This window comes from Pungitius pungitius, chromosome 20, assembly GCF_949316345.1.
Source record: "Pungitius pungitius chromosome 20, fPunPun2.1, whole genome shotgun sequence".
Lineage (NCBI taxonomy): Eukaryota > Metazoa > Chordata > Actinopteri > Perciformes > Gasterosteidae > Pungitius > Pungitius pungitius.
In genome coordinates this window covers 14,590,208-14,606,677 of record NC_084919.1, presented here as the reverse complement: position 1 = coordinate 14,606,677, position 16,470 = coordinate 14,590,208, and the positions used below count along the sequence as shown (strand labels likewise).

Sequence of the window (16,470 nt, the reverse complement as noted above, 5' to 3'; positions counted from 1 at the left end):
CACAAATGCAGATGTGGACAAAAAAGTGTGAGGAATGCAGGCGTCCATGTGGTCGTGGTGCAGATGTTCTGTTAGTAGGACATGAAAAGGATCTACACAAAGAAGAGAGACAGAAGCAAACAGATGGAAACCATCTCAAACCTGCATTCTCCCAAATGACCAGCAGGGGGCGACTCCTCTGGTCCTATAGAAAAATTATTCTACTTTTCTCTTGATATATTTCTTCAGTAAACTTTTAGAACATGAGTTTATGGTCTCAATTTTTTGTTTCAAGTCTTCTTCAATACATCATGATGTTCATTTAGTAAAATATAATGTTGAGTCAAACAGACCATAAAGCAGGAGATGCTTTAGTGCGGGGCTTACTGTGATTGACCGGTTGCTGCGTCTATCAGAGCCGTATATGGCTGCCTACGTCACTTCTCTATACTCAAATATGGCCACTTTCGTTTACAAGTTGCAAATAGTCAAAATTACAACTTCTAGTTCGCAGAACTCAAGGCTTCTAAACGGCACAATGCAGTTCTTTTTTTTTTTTTTTTTGCGAGTTTGAGTTTTTTTTCATGTGTTCAGGGTAACGGAGGATGCCCGGGAAAATGAGATGGACGAGAACCTGGAGCAGGTGGGCGGCATCATTGGTAACCTGCGCCATATGGCCCTGGACATGGGCAACGAGATCGACACCCAGAACCGCCAGATCGACAGGATTATGGAGAAGGTACCAAGACATAGATGTCACACATCATTTTATTATTAAGCTACATAGATTTTTTGGCACATATGAATAGTATGCAGCTTTATTTAAGCCATTTCTGAAGGTAATTAAATTTACAAACATAACTAGAGCTCTCAATAGATTATTAACAAAAGATAATCTTTTTTTAAAATCCATTAATCTAGATTAATCGCAAAGAAAAGTTTGTTTCTCTTCTTAATACTACATCTTATAAATTAACACGTAATCTTTACTTTGTTACTTTGGAAAAATGTATTAACTCGTAACTCTAAAACTGAAATGCATTCACGAAAAGCCTATGATACTTAGTGTAATATGCAGTGAAAAGCATCAGTGGTAGCTCTGGATTAGAAGGTGGATTGATAAGGGTGTCTCTGAGCTCAGTAACCCGTCCACCACTACCACCACAGCCAGGTGAGCCAGTTGGTAGGTCCGTTTAGAAGGTGACCACGGGATGGTGAAGTATACAAGCAGGCGTAACGCCATCTTTATCCCAAGTTAGAATATTTTAACTTTCCTATCGCAATTTGGAACCCAATAAGAAAAAAATATATTTTAAAGCAAAGCAGCATCTCATACCTACAGGCAATGCTAGAACAGTTTTATAAAAGAATTACATTTTCATTCCATCACCATGGCGACATATTGTCAAGGTTGAATTGCCTGTGTCGTTGTTGGATGCAACGTGAAGGCAGCGTGAATGTTCCTGTCAATTTACAGTAACAACATCCATGATGAATGTTCCCTTCCTTCCTTGTCCCCTCTTACCTCAGGCTGATTCCAACAAGACCAGGATCGACGAGGCCAACCAGCGCGCCACAAAGATGCTGGGCAGTGGCTAAACGCCCCGCCCCCTTAGTCAACAGGAGCATGCCGGCGGCCCACACCGCACATCAGCAGGCGCTAACATGCTTTCATCATGGTATTGACCTTCTAGGTTTGCACATGCACATATCGGCCCGCACCCTCATTGTAAATGTTGTTCTGTACGTTGTCCGTCAAGCTTTTTCAAAATGATTGTCCTCGCTAAAAGATGATTTCTTATTCTCCATAAATCATACTTTCCAAAGGTTGTATATAGCACTAACCTGATGGCTCTATAGCTCACCTGTGAAATTTGTATTCTCTTATCAATATATACGTATATATCATATCATATATCATATATAAATATGTGATGTAAACAGCACACTGCTCTGGATGATAAGTATTTAATAGGAATGCTATACAGGCTGTTTGTTTTTATCCTTTTTTTATTTTCAGTATCTCAGTATGGTCTTAGTTGAACTGTGTCATTCCATGTAGGCGATTGTCAGGCTTCTTATTTTGGTGTTGTGGCGACTAAAGGCAGGAGGCTGGGGACAAAGTGATGGTTCACTAAGCAACCAATGGGATCGCACAGAGCACTTACAGTAAAAAAAAGACGTTGGTACATTTTCTTTCATTGCAATCAACCTGAGTTACCTTTTAGACAATGTGCATTAGACTCTCTGTAGCTGTATTAGACATTGCATTCCAAGTGATGTGTATTGTGTGTTATCTGCATGACAAATGGTCGCTTTTAGTCTTATAAATAAAACCTGTCTGAAAAATATATATAAAAAAGGATAACATGGCAGTAGTAAATTGGCTGAACGCATGCTCAGTATTAGGACACAGTTGATGGTTCCATACTCATGCAAGTTTGCAATAGTGCCACTCTTTTTGTCTTGAAATATTACCGACTGTGACCATCTTGTTGTAAAATAATGAAAAAGGGGATACAAAAGAACCCAGGAGGACTCGGGGTTGTATTGCAAAAACTCAATGACCTGTTTTCTAAATGATTATGCAGCTCAATGATGAAGATGTTGATTATGTGCTGAACGATGGGGACTGGTTGTTTACTGTAACATTTGAATGCTCTGAAAAAAACCATTTGCAATGTAAGCAAAGACGCATATTTCTGAGAGACCTTACTTTTTTAAGAAGATTGTACCTGTATCTCCCTGTGTGGTTTGTTATTGGTAATAAATAATGATACGATTGAATAACTATACTATGAAACAAAAAAATACATTTGAAAGGGTTTTTTGTTGCTTCTGTACTTTAGAGCTATGCACAGCAAAACGCCAAACTGTTGACTCGTTAGACTAGGTGATTAAAACCTAAACCTGACGACACAAAAGGTACAACCGTGAGATTGATGTCCTCAGCGCATGTACTATTAAGACTCCCTCTCTGTGTCCTGTCAGTCTGTGAAGTGGTGCATATTTTGTAGCTAGATGAATTGATTAAAAGTAATAAACCCTGGTTGCACCATGTCTGGCTCTATTGCTCTACTCTCTCTCTCTGACGTCCATTTTTACAGATGAACACCACCTTTGTGTTGACTGTGACTGATGTGGTCGAACACATATCCTCAGTGCTTACAACAAGCAGCTTTCATGATAAGGACACTGACAGTCAATGAGATTCCTTTAGGCCAGGGGTCTCAAACTCGTGGCCCGCGGGCCAATTGCGGCACTCTGGACGATATGTTGTGGCCCCCCAAAATATTCTATTCATGTTCAGAAGAACCTATTGAAGTTAAATAACTGTTAGTAATGACATTTGAGAAGTTTGGATTTTTTTGCAAATTCTTTCTTGTGGAATACCTGATGCGGCCCAGCCTCACCCAGATACAGCCTCCAGTATTTTGAGTTTGAGACCCCTGCTTTAGGCTGTTTGAAGCACACGGTTAACCACCAACCTCTTCACGTTTCAAACCACTTCTCCCCACTCAGCGACAGCCCCCGCTGAGAAGCCAACTCTGGTGATAGGTAGCTCCATTCTGAGGAACGTGAAGTTAGCGAAACCAGGGGCCATAGTCAACTTGTATACCCGGGGCCAGAGCGGGCGACATTGAGTCTTATCTTAAACGGCTGGCTAAGGATAAACGTAAATACAGTAAGATTGTAATACATGTCGGCGGTAATGACTCCCGGTTACGCCACTCGCAAGTCATAAAAGTTAACGTGGAATCGGTGTGTACATACGCTAAAACAATGTCGGACACCGTAGTTTTCTCTGGCCCCCTCCCAAACTTGATTAATGACGACATGTATAGCCGCATGTCGTCATTCCGCCGCTGGTTGTCGAGGTGGTGCCCAGTAAATAATGTGGGCTTCGTTGATCACTGGAAGACGTTTTGGGGAGTGCCTGGTCTGATTAGGAGGGACAGCATCCATCTGTCACGTGGTGGAATGCGAGGGCAAGGAGGGAGGACTCAGACACAGGGTTAATGAACAAAATAAAAGGACTTTAAAAGTCAAAGAACTCAAACTCAAAATCAATCCAACCAAAAAAACAGGAAGGAGGCGAAAACAAAAACCAAGAAACACAAACAAGGACCTGGACTTGAAAACACAGACTTGACTTACACATGGACAGGTCGACATGTAATGACGCCACACAAGACAAGAGACTCACAGGGCTTAAATACACAAGGGAGGTGCAGGTGATTGGACACAGGTGGAAACGATCAGGCACGGCAGACAATCACAAGGGAAGACAGAAAGTGAAGTCACCCAGGAACACAAGAGACATGAAAACTACAAAATAAGACATAAAGCAGACCCAAACCGTGACACCATCCAACTTTGGATGGAGCTCAACTCATTTCTAAAAACCTAACTCAGTTTCTTAATGGACTTAATCCATGATCCAGAGTTCAGACCAGGAGTCGCAGTCTTACACACTTCTCTGCGCTTCATTCCGAGCAGTCACTCAGCGTAATTAACTCTATAGAAACTGTTTCTGCCCCACGGACACCGTTATTTATGTTAAAGGTAAACAACCGAGGAGTTATATTTAATAACTTAATCAAAGTTAAATGTAACAATACAACTGTGCAACAAACTAGGGCAATTAAAGGGGGACTTTTGAATATTAGATCTCTGTGCTCTAAAGCTGTTTTAGTAAATGAACTAATATCTGACAACCATGTTGATATTTTCTGTCTTACTGAAACATGGCTGTAAACAAACCAACTCATTGTTTTAACCACACCCTCGACTTGGTTCTTGTTCGTGTGACCATTGTCTGATAACCTTTGAATTTCTCCTCCTCCTGCCAACGATTTCTACAGTCGATGTTTATCGGATACCGCTGTAGCCTCATTTAAAGAAGCCATTCCCTCTGCTCTAAGTTCAGTGTCTTGTCTCAAGATATCAGAAGACTCCTGTGAAAACTTCAGTCCGTCACAAATTGACCATCTTGTCGATACTGCTACAGGCTCTTTGAGAATGGCACTGGACGGTATTGCTCCCCTCAAAAGAAGAATGGCAACAAGAAGGATGTTCGCCCCTTGGTATAACTCTCAAACCCGGAACTTAAAGCAAACTGTGCGGAAACTTGACCGGTTATGGCGTTCCACCAAATCAGAAGGATCTAGGCTAACTTGGCAAGACACCGTAACGCAAGAGCATCCTATTACTCATCATTAATCGAGAAAAATAAAAACAACTCCAGGTTTCTCTTCAGCACTGTAGCCAGACTGACAGAGTCACAGCGCTGTCGAGCCGTGTATTCCTGTGGACCTCAGTAGTAACGACTTTATGAACTTCTTCAATAATAAGATTCTGACTATCAAAGAGAAAATTGATGGTCTACTACCCCCAACCGGAGCCGACCCGTCCGACCCGATGTAGGAACTTTGGACGCAGCCGTGGGCCCTGATACCTACTTGGATGGTTTCTCTTCCATCAACCTTGATCAACTGACTTCTACAATTTTGAAATCCAACTCTTCCACTTGTCTCCTGGATCCGATTCCAACTAAGCTGCTTAAGGAAGTTTTTCCGTTAATTAGCACATCCCTACTGGATATTATGAATCTGTCTATGTTGACAGGACATGTACCACAGTTCTTCAAGGTAGCTGTAATTAAACCTCTTCTTAAGAAACCTACTCTAGCTCCAGAGGTGTTGGCTAACTACAGACCCATCTCTAATCTTTCCTTCCTCGCTAAGATCCTGGAGAAATCTGTCACGAATCAATTATGTGACTTTCTACAAAACAATGCTTTGTTCAAGGATTTCCAGTCAGAATTTTGAGTGCATCATAGCACAGAAACAGCACTGGTGAAAATTACAAATGATCTTCTACTTGCATCGGACCAAAGACTTGTATCTTTTCTTGTATTGCTGGACCATCGATCACCGTATCCTGCTGCAGAGACTGGAACACTTGATTGGCATCAAAGGAACTGCACTCAGCTGGTTTAGATCTTATTTATCGGATCGATCCCAGTTTGTGTTTGTGAACGGTGAATCATCGAGGACCACCAATGTTGGTCACGGAGTCCCACAAGGTTCTGTGCTTGGACCGATCCTATTTACCCTGTACATGCTTCCTTTGGTCGACGTTATTAGAAAACACTGCATAAACTTCCATTGTTATGCAGACGATACTTAACTGTATCTATCGATCAAGCCAGAAGACACCAACCAACTTGTTAGACTTCAGTATTGTCTTGGAGACTTTAAAACTTGGATGACCTGCAACTTCCTGAACGGAAGTTATCATGATAGGCCCAGAGCGCCTTCGAAGTCAGCTGTCACGTGATACAGTCTCTATGGATGGAATTGCTCTGGTATCCAACAGCACCGTCAGAAATCTTGGAGTTCTCTTTGACCAGGATATGTCATTCAACTCTCATATAAAGAAGACTTCAAGGACCGCCTTTTTTCATCCACGGAATATATTGAAAATCAGGAACTTCCTGTCTCAAAGTGATGCAGAAGAACTACTTCATGCATTTGTTACTTCTAGACTGGATTACTGTAATTCTTTGCTATCAGGCTGCTCTTGTGAATCGCTTAAACCTCTCCAGCTGATTCAGAATGCTGCAGCACGTGTATTAACAAGAACTAAGAAATGGGATCATATAACTCCTGTATTAACTGCACTGGCTTTCGGTTAAATCAAGAATAGAATTTAAGGTACTTCTCCTCACCTACAAAGCACTTGCTGGTGAGGCACCGTCTTATCTTAAAAAGCTTGTTACACCGTATTGCCCTACAAGGCATCTGTGCTCCGTAGATGCTGGGCTACTTGTGGTTCCTAGAGTTTTAAAAAGTAGAATGGGGGCCAGAGCCTTCAGTTATCAAGCTCCTCTTTTGTGGAACCAGCTTCCACTTTCAGTCCGGGGGGCAGACTCGGTCAGTTCATTTAAGATAAAGCTTAAAACGTTCCTCTTTGATATTGCTTATAGTTAGGGCTGGCTCAGGTTAGCCTGGACCAGCCCTTAGTTAAGCTGCTTTAGGCTTAGACTGCCGGGGGACTTCTTAGGACACACCGAGCCCCTCTCTCACTTTCACACTCTCACTCTTCCCTCCCACAATCATCCATGTTTTATTAATGTACATCACTAATTAAGATTCTTTCCGGAGTTCTTTGTGCTTTCTCGCCTAGCAGGTCTCCGTGGATCATAGTTTCGTGCGGACCCCGTTTCTGACTCCTGGTATGGCTCTGCTGACACCTGCTGCTGCCATCATCATTACTTTAAATATGATTCATATTACTGTCATCATAAACCAACATCTTTCTGCTCTCCCTCCCCACAGAAGCCTCTGTGGATGGTGGTTCGACCTGATGGTGGTTGTCCCTGCAGTGGTCCTGCCGTACATGTCAGGGGGGGACGCGGTCGAGGGCAAGGAGGAAGGACTCAGATGCGGAGTTGAAAAATAAAAGACTTTAATTGTCAAAACTCAAAATCAAAATCGCTCCAACCAAAAAAAGGGAGGAAGGAGGAGAAAACAAAACAGACAAAAACAGGGACCTGGACTTGAAAACACGAAACAGACTTGACTTGACTTACTTGACACATGAACGTTGACATGTAATGACGCCACACCAGACAAGGGACTCACAGGGCTTAAATACACAAGGGAGGTGCAGGTGTTTGAACACAGGTGGAAACGATCAGGCACGGGAGACAATTACAGGGGAAGACAGGACAAGGCAGGAAGTGAAGTTACCCAGGATCACAAGAGACATAAAAACTACAAAATAAGACAAGAAGCAGACCCAAACCGTGACAGAACCCCCCCCCTCAAGGACCGAATTCCAGACGGTCCTAAAGGGGGGCAGAACCATGGAAATCAGACAAGGGGCGGGAGGGTGGGGACCCGACAGCTATGGTCCGGCCGCCTGCCGGGTCGGCGGCCGGGCGTGGGGTGCTCCGGGGGTCTGCCGGGTCGGCGACCGGGCCTCGTGGTGCTCCGGGGGTCTGCCGGGTCGGCGACCGGGCCTCAGGGTCTCGGGGGGTCTGCCGGGTCGGCGACCGGGCCTCAGGGTCTCGGCGGGTCTGCCGGGTCGGCGACCGGGCCTCAGGGTCTCGGGGGGTCTGCCGGGTCGGTGACCGGGCCTCAGGGTCTCGGGGGGTCTGCTGAGTCGGCGACCGGGCCTCAGGGTCTCGGGGGGCGCCGGGCTGTGCGGCTCCGGCGTCGTCGTGGCGTGGGGCGCCGAGCTGTGCGGCTCCGGCGTCGTCGTGGCGTGGAGCGCCGAGCTGTGCGGCCCCGGCGTCGTCGTGGCGGGGGGTGCCGACCCAACTCCTGACCCCACCCCCCCTTCAAGGACCGACTTCCAGGCGGTCCCAAGAGAGTGGGAGGGAGGGGTCATGGTCGGGGGCCCTAGGGACGGGGCTGGAGGGGTCATGGTCGGGGGCCCTCGGGACGGGGCTGGAGTGCAGTGGTCCTGCCGTACATGTCAGGGGGGGACGCGGTCGAGGGCAAGGAGGAAGGACTCAGATGCGGAGTTGAAAAATAAAAGACTTTAATTGTCAAAACTCAAAATCAAAATCGCTCCAACCAAAAAAAGGGAGGAAGGAGGAGAAAACAAAACAGACAAAAACAGGGACCTGGACTTGAAAACACGAAACAGACTTGACTTGACTTACTTGACACATGAACGTTGACATGTAATGACGCCACACCAGACAAGGGACTCACAGGGCTTAAATACACAAGGGAGGTGCAGGTGTTTGAACACAGGTGGAAACGATCAGGCACGGCAGACAATTACAGGGGAAGACAGGACAAGGCAGGAAGTGAAGTTACCCAGGATCACAAGAGACATAAAAACTACAAAATAAGACAAGAAGCAGACCCAAACCGTGACAGAACCCCCCCCCTCAAGGACCGAATTCCAGACGGTCCTAAAGGGGGGCAGAACCATGGAAATCAGACAAGGGGCGGGAGGGTGGGGACCCGACAGCTATGGTCCGGCCGCCTGCCGGGTCGGCGGCCGGGCGTGGGGTGCTCCGGGGGTCTGCCGGGTCGGCGACCGGGCCTCGTGGTGCTCCGGGGGTCTGCCGGGTCGGCGACCGGGCCTCAGGGTCTCGGGGGGTCTGCCGGGTCGGCGACCGGGCCTCAGGGTCTCGGGGGGTCTGCCGGGTCGGTGACCGGGCCTCAGGGTCTCGGGGGGTCTGCTGAGTCGGCGACCGGGCGTCATTCTGTCAGGGAGGGACGCGGTCGAGGGCAAGGAGGAAGGACTCAGATGCGGAGTTGAAAAATAAAATACTTTAATTGTCAAAACTCAAAATCAAAATCGCTCCAACCAAAAAAAGGGAGGAAGGAGGAGAAAACAAAACAGGGACGTGGACTTGAAAACACGAAACAGACTTGACTTGACTTACTTGACACATGAACGTTGACATGTAATGACGCCACACCAGACAAGGGACTCACAGGGCTTAAATACACAAGGGAGGTGCAGGTGATTGAACACAGGTGGAAACGATCAGGCACGGCAGACAATTACAGGGGAAGACAGGACAAGGCAGGAAGTGAAGTTACCCAGGATCACAAGAGACATAAAAACTACAAAATAAGACAAGAAGCAGACCCAAACAGTGACAGTACACCTGTTCTGCTACTTGCAATTACTTGTATCATTTCTGTTAGAGAAATTGAATGTATTGTACATCTTTTACATTGTTGATTCTGTACACATGACATCCATTGCAGTCTGTCCATCCCGGGAGAGGGATCCCTCCTCTGACGTTCTCCCTAAGGTTTCTTCCCTTTTTTCCCCATTGAAGGGTTTTTTCATATTTTGGGGAGTTTTTCCTGTGCCGATGTGAGGGTTTCGGGACAGAGGATGTTGCATGTGTACAGACTGTAAAGCCCTCTGAGGCAAATTTGTAATTTGCGACTTTGGGCTATACAAAATAAATTGAATTGAATTGAATAAACAGTTAACATACCTGTATGTTTATGAGAGTTTATGGGGGTACTTTGATCAGATTTGAATAGCAGCCTTCTCTAGAGCACCCCCAAAAAACAAATGGGAAGAGGTTGTGGTTTTAAGTGGACAATATGTGCCTCTTTACCTAAAATGAGTTTTAAAACCCTGGATTAGAAGTTTTTTGGAAGAAATGTCAGGGCCTTATGTACTGACGCTTTTGCACCCACTTCATGCATATTTGTTTCGCAACATGCGTGTAAAAACATGGCGAGGTGCAGTAGTTACAAACATGACGCTGCCTGTCACTTGAACTGAAAAAGGCTGTAACGTGTGCGGGGTCAGGTTCGGGAGGAAGACGCTGAAGACCGAGTTGCCTGTAAACAATTCTTTTATTTCAGTTCGTTAAACACACGCGTCGGCGTCCTGCTCGCTCGTTGCGTTCCACTCGTCTTCTCGCTCGTCTCCGCCTTGCTGCTTTTAATGCGGGAGAGCACCCACACACCCACACAATCACCACAATCACCAACAGCTGTTAATTATTAGTTTCCACCCGGCGCTGTTCCCCGAGCCGCTCCCCCTCTCTCTCCCCTACAGCCGAGCCGAAACCACGCCCGCCGCCACATACCCCCACCGCCCGACTTAGGCCGGGGAGCCTAGCTTACTCCCCCCCCCTCCCTCGAGAGGGCGGGAGAGGAAGTCCGCCACGACCATCTGCGCCCCCGGCCTATGGACCACCTTGAAGTTAAAAGGCTGTAGAGCCAGATACCACCAAGTGATCCGGGCGTTGGAGCCATTGGAGCGGGGCGTGGTCCGAACAGAGGGTGGATGAGCGTCCCAGGAGGTAGTAGCGCAGGGAGCCCACCGCCCACCGGATGGCCAGGCACTCCTTCTCCACCGTGCGGTACCTGGCCTCTCTCTCCGACAGTTTCCGGCTGATATAGACCACTGGGCGGTCGACACCCTCGACCTCCTGGGACAAAACGGCCCCCAGCCCTCTGTCCGACGCGTCGGTCTGCAGCACAAACGGGAGAGAAAAGTTAGGTGTGTGGAGGAGTGGCTCCCCACAGAGAGTCTGTTTTACCTTCACAAACGCCCGCTGGCACTGCTCCGACCACTGGACCGGATCTGACGCACCTTTCCGGGTCAGGTCGGTCAAGGGGCTGGTGAGGTCCGCAAACCCGGCGATGAACTGTCTGTAGTAACCTGCCAGCCCCAAAAACCGCCTCACCTCCTTTTTTGTCTTGGGGCGCGGGCAGGCTGCAATTGCCGCTCTCTTAGTCCACCTGAGGACGCACCTGCCCCCCCCCCCCCCAAGTGGTACCCCAAATACCGTACCTCCGTCCAACTGCACACTTCCCCGGGTTTGCGGTGAGCCCGGCCCGCCTCAGCGACTCCAGCACCGCGTCCACCCGCCGCACATGCTCCGCCCAGGTGGTGCTGTAGATAATTACATCATCCAGGTATGCGGCTGCATATGCGGCGTGCGGGCGCAGTACCTTGTCCATGAGGCGCTGGAACGTGGCCGGGGCACCGAACAAGCCGAAGGGAAGCATGGTGAATTGGTACAAACCATACGGAGTGGAGAAAGCCGTTTTCTCTTTGGACTCTGACGACAGGGGAATCTGCCAGTAGCCCTTAGTTAAATCCAGGGTCGTAAATAAGGTGCAGTGCCCAGCCGGTCCAGGAGTTAGTCGACCCGGGGCATTGGGTAGGCGTGGAATCGTGACACATCATTTACCTTGCGGTAGTCCACGCAGAACCGCACAGTCCCATCCTTCTTGGCCACCAGAACAATGGGGCTGCACCAGGCGCTGTTGGACTCTTCTATTACCCCCATCTCCAACATAGCCGCTAATTCCTCCCGAACCACTTTTCTTTTGTGTTCGGGTAGTCTGTAGGGTCGTGACCTCACCGTCACCCCCGGGGGTGTCTCGATTCGGTGCATTATCAGGTTGGAGCGGCCTGGCCGGGGGGAGAACACATCAGCAAACCGCTTCTGCAACTGGGCAATGTCTGTGAGGAGAACTAGTTTCTGGATGGGCCTCTCTATAATCAAAGGTTTGGTAGGGCGATCTTGTTTTCCTGATGTTCTCTCTCCTACTAACACCTTGACGCGACGTACTAGATCATCGCTCCCCTTTGTGGTTTCAACCACTCGTCCCAGGTGCCACTGGTTTCTAGGGGTGTCTTCCCTTATAATGACTAAGTCTTCTACCTTAAGGTTGCGTCGAGTCGTATGCCACTTTTGACGTGTGGAGATGTTCATGAGATATTCTCTCTTCCACCGGCTCCAGAACTGTTCAACGAGGTACTGGACTCTTCGCCACCTTTTAGCTGCATAGACATCCTCCTTCTCGAATTTGCCAGGCGGTGGAAGTGCAATCTTGGACTTCATCAGTATGAGATGGTTTGGAGTTAATGGTTCGAGTGAGGTAGGATCATTTATTCCGTTTACAGTCAACGGACGGCTGTTCACAATAGCCATTGCCTCATAGAACAGAGTTTGAAGGGACGAGTTGTCGAATCTGCCTGAGTATTGACAGAGTGTGGCATTTAAGACATTGCGGACAGTCCGGAACTGGCGCTCCCACACGCCACCAGCGTGACTTGCTGAGGGAGCATTGAAGATGAACTCACACTGCTTTTCTGCGAGGAAGATATCGATTGTTTTGGTGTCGCATTGTTTCAGTGCTTCTTTGAACTCATTTTTAGCTCCCACAAAATTGGTTCCTTGATCGCAATGGAGTTGACGAAAGGGTCCTCTGAGACTGATGAAACATCTTAAGGCGTTGATAAATGCATCTGTGGATAGGTCCTCAAGCATCTCAATGTGAACAGATCGAGAAGCAAGGCAGGTGAAGATTAAGCCGTAGCGCTTTTGCTCCTTGCAGGCTTTCTTAGTGACGAATGGGCCGAAGCAATCAATGCCACAGTATGTGAAGGGAGCAGAGACTTCTACACGTTCTCTTGGGAGCGCTGCAATGCGTTGTTCTTCTACAGGCCGTCTGAGTCTTCTGCATTTCACACATCTGTGTATCAGCTTAGCAACTGAATTACTTCCCCCAATGACCAAATACCCATTTGCTCGAAGTTCAGTAAGAGTTTGATTACGTCCTTGGTGACAGATCCTCTCATGGCAGTGGGTCAAAATCAACTTGGTGATATGTCCTCCTTTGGGTAGAATCAAAGGGTGTTTGACTTCTAGGCTTAAGGATGACTGAGCCAGTCTCCCACCGACACGAAGTGCTCCTCTTTCCAAGATGGGATTCAAGTGAAACAGAGGGCTGGAGTTTGGAAGATCCTTTCCCCTTTGAAGTATCTTCATCTCTTGGGAGAATGCTTCTTCTTGTACAAGCTTCACTACTGATTTGGCAGCTCTCTCGCGTTCTTCTACACTCACAGGTTTGCCAGGATGATTTTGCTTTGAATTCAGCCTCTTGATTCTTGCAATGACTTTCAGGAGTTTTGACCAGGAGGAGAATCGATTTAGGCGGGTGAGAAAGTCTGACTTGGAAGGTTCAACTTTAGTTGTGAACGCCTGCATTGACCTGACCTCAGGATCACCGACAAGCAACTCAGGAGTGGGGCGGGACTCTGGATGTATTTCTTGTTCCCACAGGAACTTGGGTCCTGATAGCCAGTTAGTTGAGGAGATGTCTACTGCGTTTAGACCTCTCGACGCATGATCAGCGGGGTTTTCTGCTGTGTCTATGTAGTGCCATTGGCTGGGGCTGGTGTGTTCTCTGATCATTTGCACACGATTGGCAACAAAGACATGGAACCTTCTTGCTTCATTACAGATATAAGCCAGGACAACTTGGGAGTCAGTCCAGAAGAATTCTGCATGAATCGGCATTTCAAGCTCGTTTCTCAGCATGACACTTGATCTTGCAGTGACCACTGCCGCTGAAAGTTCCAATCTTGGAATGCTTGTGAGTTTTGTAGGCGCAACTCTAGCCTTTGCCATCACAAGGCTGCAGTGAACTTCGCCATCTTCATTTTTGCTTCGCAGATAGGAACACGAGCCATATCCCACATTGCTGGCATCGGAGAAGTGGTGTAATTCCCTTGTGACGGTTTTGCCGAAGCCTTGTGGTTGGTAGCATCTCGGTATTGAAACTTCCTTCAGCCTTTGTAGGTCGCTCTTCCATCTCTCCCACCAAGGACTTAAGTCTTCGGGAAGTGGGTCATCCCAGCCAATGCCTTGACAACACAGCTCCTGGAGGATGCGCTTTCCAGTTAGGATAAATGGAGCCACGAATCCGACTGGATCGTACAAGGAAGCAATAACAGATAGGATTCCGCGACGTGTGGATGGCCTGGGTTGTGGGTTTACATTGAAGCTGAAGGTGTCATGTTCAAGGGACCACTGGACACCAAGAGCACGTTCTGCTGGAGCTGCATTTAGGTCCAGATTTAGGGGTTCAGATGTGACTGCTCTCTCAGTTGGGTCCACAGAGTCCAAAGCTGATCTTTCGTTTGAGTTGAACTTGTGTAGACGCAAGCCTCCTCTACTGCACAACTCTTGTGCTTCAGCAATTAACTCCTTTGCTTCTTCTACGGAGGGGACACTGATAAGCCCATCATCGACGTAGAAGTTCTTTTCAACAAAGGCTGATGCTGATGGATACTCTTCCTTGTGTTGATGTGCCAAGTACTTCAGGCCAAAGTTAGCACATCCGTGTGACGAAGCGGCGCCGAATAGGTGGACAGCCATCTGATACTCTTGAGGCTCTGCTTCGAGGTCTCCATCCTCCCACCAGAGAAACCGTAAGTAGTTTCGTAGTTCAGGAGAAACGTAGAACTGATTCTCAATGTCACATATGATGGCTACAGCCTCTTTCCTGAAACGACAGAGCACTCCAAAGAGAGAGTTGATCAGGTCAGGACCTGTTAGCAATGTGTCATTTAGTGAGACACCACGGAACTTCGCTGAACAGTCAAAGACGACCCTTAGCTTCTCTGGCTTCTTGGGGTGGAACACTCCATGGTGTGGTATGTACCACGTAGTCTGCTGTTCTGTCACAGGAGAGGCTGGCTCTGCGTCGCCTTTCTTTATCATATCCTTCATGAAGGCCTTGTACTGTTCTTTAAACCGCTCGTTATTTTTCAATCTTTTCTTTAAGTGCTGCAGTCGAACTGTTGCCAGCTTCTTGTTGTCTGGTAGCAGAGGTGGCTCTGTGCTCTTGAAAGGAAGGGGCATTTCATAGTGTCCATCTTTCCTTTGAATTACGTTGTGACTCAGGAGCTGAATGAAGCGAACGTCGTCTTGTGACACATACTTGTCTTTATCTGCATACTTCCTTTCATTGAAGTCTGATTCCAAAACCTTCAGCACGTCATTGGTTGATGGAGCTGGTATTTCCTTCACTGTCACTTGATGGACGAACCTCTGGTTTCCCTGACGATCCAGATGTGGATTAGACGAGCCTACGATGCTCCAGCCGAGTTCCGTTCTCTGGGCGAATGGATCGTTTTCACCTCCTATGACGACTTCCTGGGGGGCTAACGCCAACGGGCAATCATTTCCAATTAACAGTCCCACCTCACAGTCCTTTAGCAGTGGAAGTTTGTTTGCTAGATGCTTTAGATGGGGCCAGAGCAGCGCGGTTTCTGAAGTCGGAATGTAGGACTTGTCGACCGGGATGAAACCACGAGTATAAGCTTGGCGCAGCTGAATCTGTTTTCCAGACTGTAGTCCTCGAACTTGTAGGCCGTAGACACTTTTGCTTGCTATAGGTGTGTCAACAGCTGTCATGGTGCTCAGTTTTAGCTGTACTGGTTTAGTCTCCACGTTCAGCTCTTCGAGTAGGTCTTCCAAGACGAATGTCGAATCACTCTGCGTGTCTAGAAGAGCATACGTTATAACTTCTTTCTGTGGTTCATTTGCAGATGACATGAAAACAGGGACGATGCTTGATGTGGCAAAGACGCGCTGCGTCACTGCATGGGACGTCACTCTGATCTGCTCCTGACTACTGTCTTTGTCTGTGGAAGTGGACTGTTTCTCTTTTGCTTCAACAGGTCGGTTCTCTCTCTCTTCATGTAGACAGGTGGGGTGACGTCTGCTGCATATGACACAAGTGTGTCGTGTTTTGCAATCCTTACTGTTATGTCCCTTTCTCAAACATCCGTAGCACAAATTGTTTTCCCGTATGAAGACTTTCTTATCTTCCAGAGATTTTGCTGCAAATGTGGGGCACTTCACGACGCCGTGCATCTCATCTTTGCAGATAGGACAAGGTGGCTTTGACTTGGTGCTAAACACTTTCTCAACATTTTCCGTGGGATTGTTCCCTCTAGTGTTTGTGTGTAGTGCTCTAGCTCTCTTGGGCTGCCTGTCATCTGTGGCCTTGATCAGCAGTGGAGAGGCGACAGGGTTACACGCTATCCGAGCCTCCTTCTGGATGAACCTTGTGAAACAGGAAAAGCTTGGGTAATCCCCGGATTCGTCCAACCTATCCGTGACGATTCTGCTCCATCTTCGTGTGATCCAGTCAGGTAATTTCTTCAGCAGCTTGTGGT

At 47.6% G+C, this 16,470-nt stretch overlaps 1 protein-coding gene across 2 annotated transcripts in view; it reads left to right on the top strand.

Moving 5' to 3' along the window:
• snap25a (synaptosome associated protein 25a) overlaps window positions 1–3,039 on the top strand; it is a 31,552-nt gene extending 28,513 nt beyond the window's left edge. For both annotated transcript variants that reach the window (XM_037448997.2, XM_037448995.2), the window contains exons 7-8: window positions 574–718; window positions 1,510–3,039. In XM_037448997.2, coding sequence (XP_037304894.1) covers window positions 574–718; window positions 1,510–1,578 — 214 coding nt within the window. In that variant the 3' untranslated portion in view covers window positions 1,579–3,039. The remainder of the gene's footprint in view (window positions 1–573; window positions 719–1,509) is intronic.
• Window positions 3,040–16,470: the final 13,431 nt, after the last annotated feature.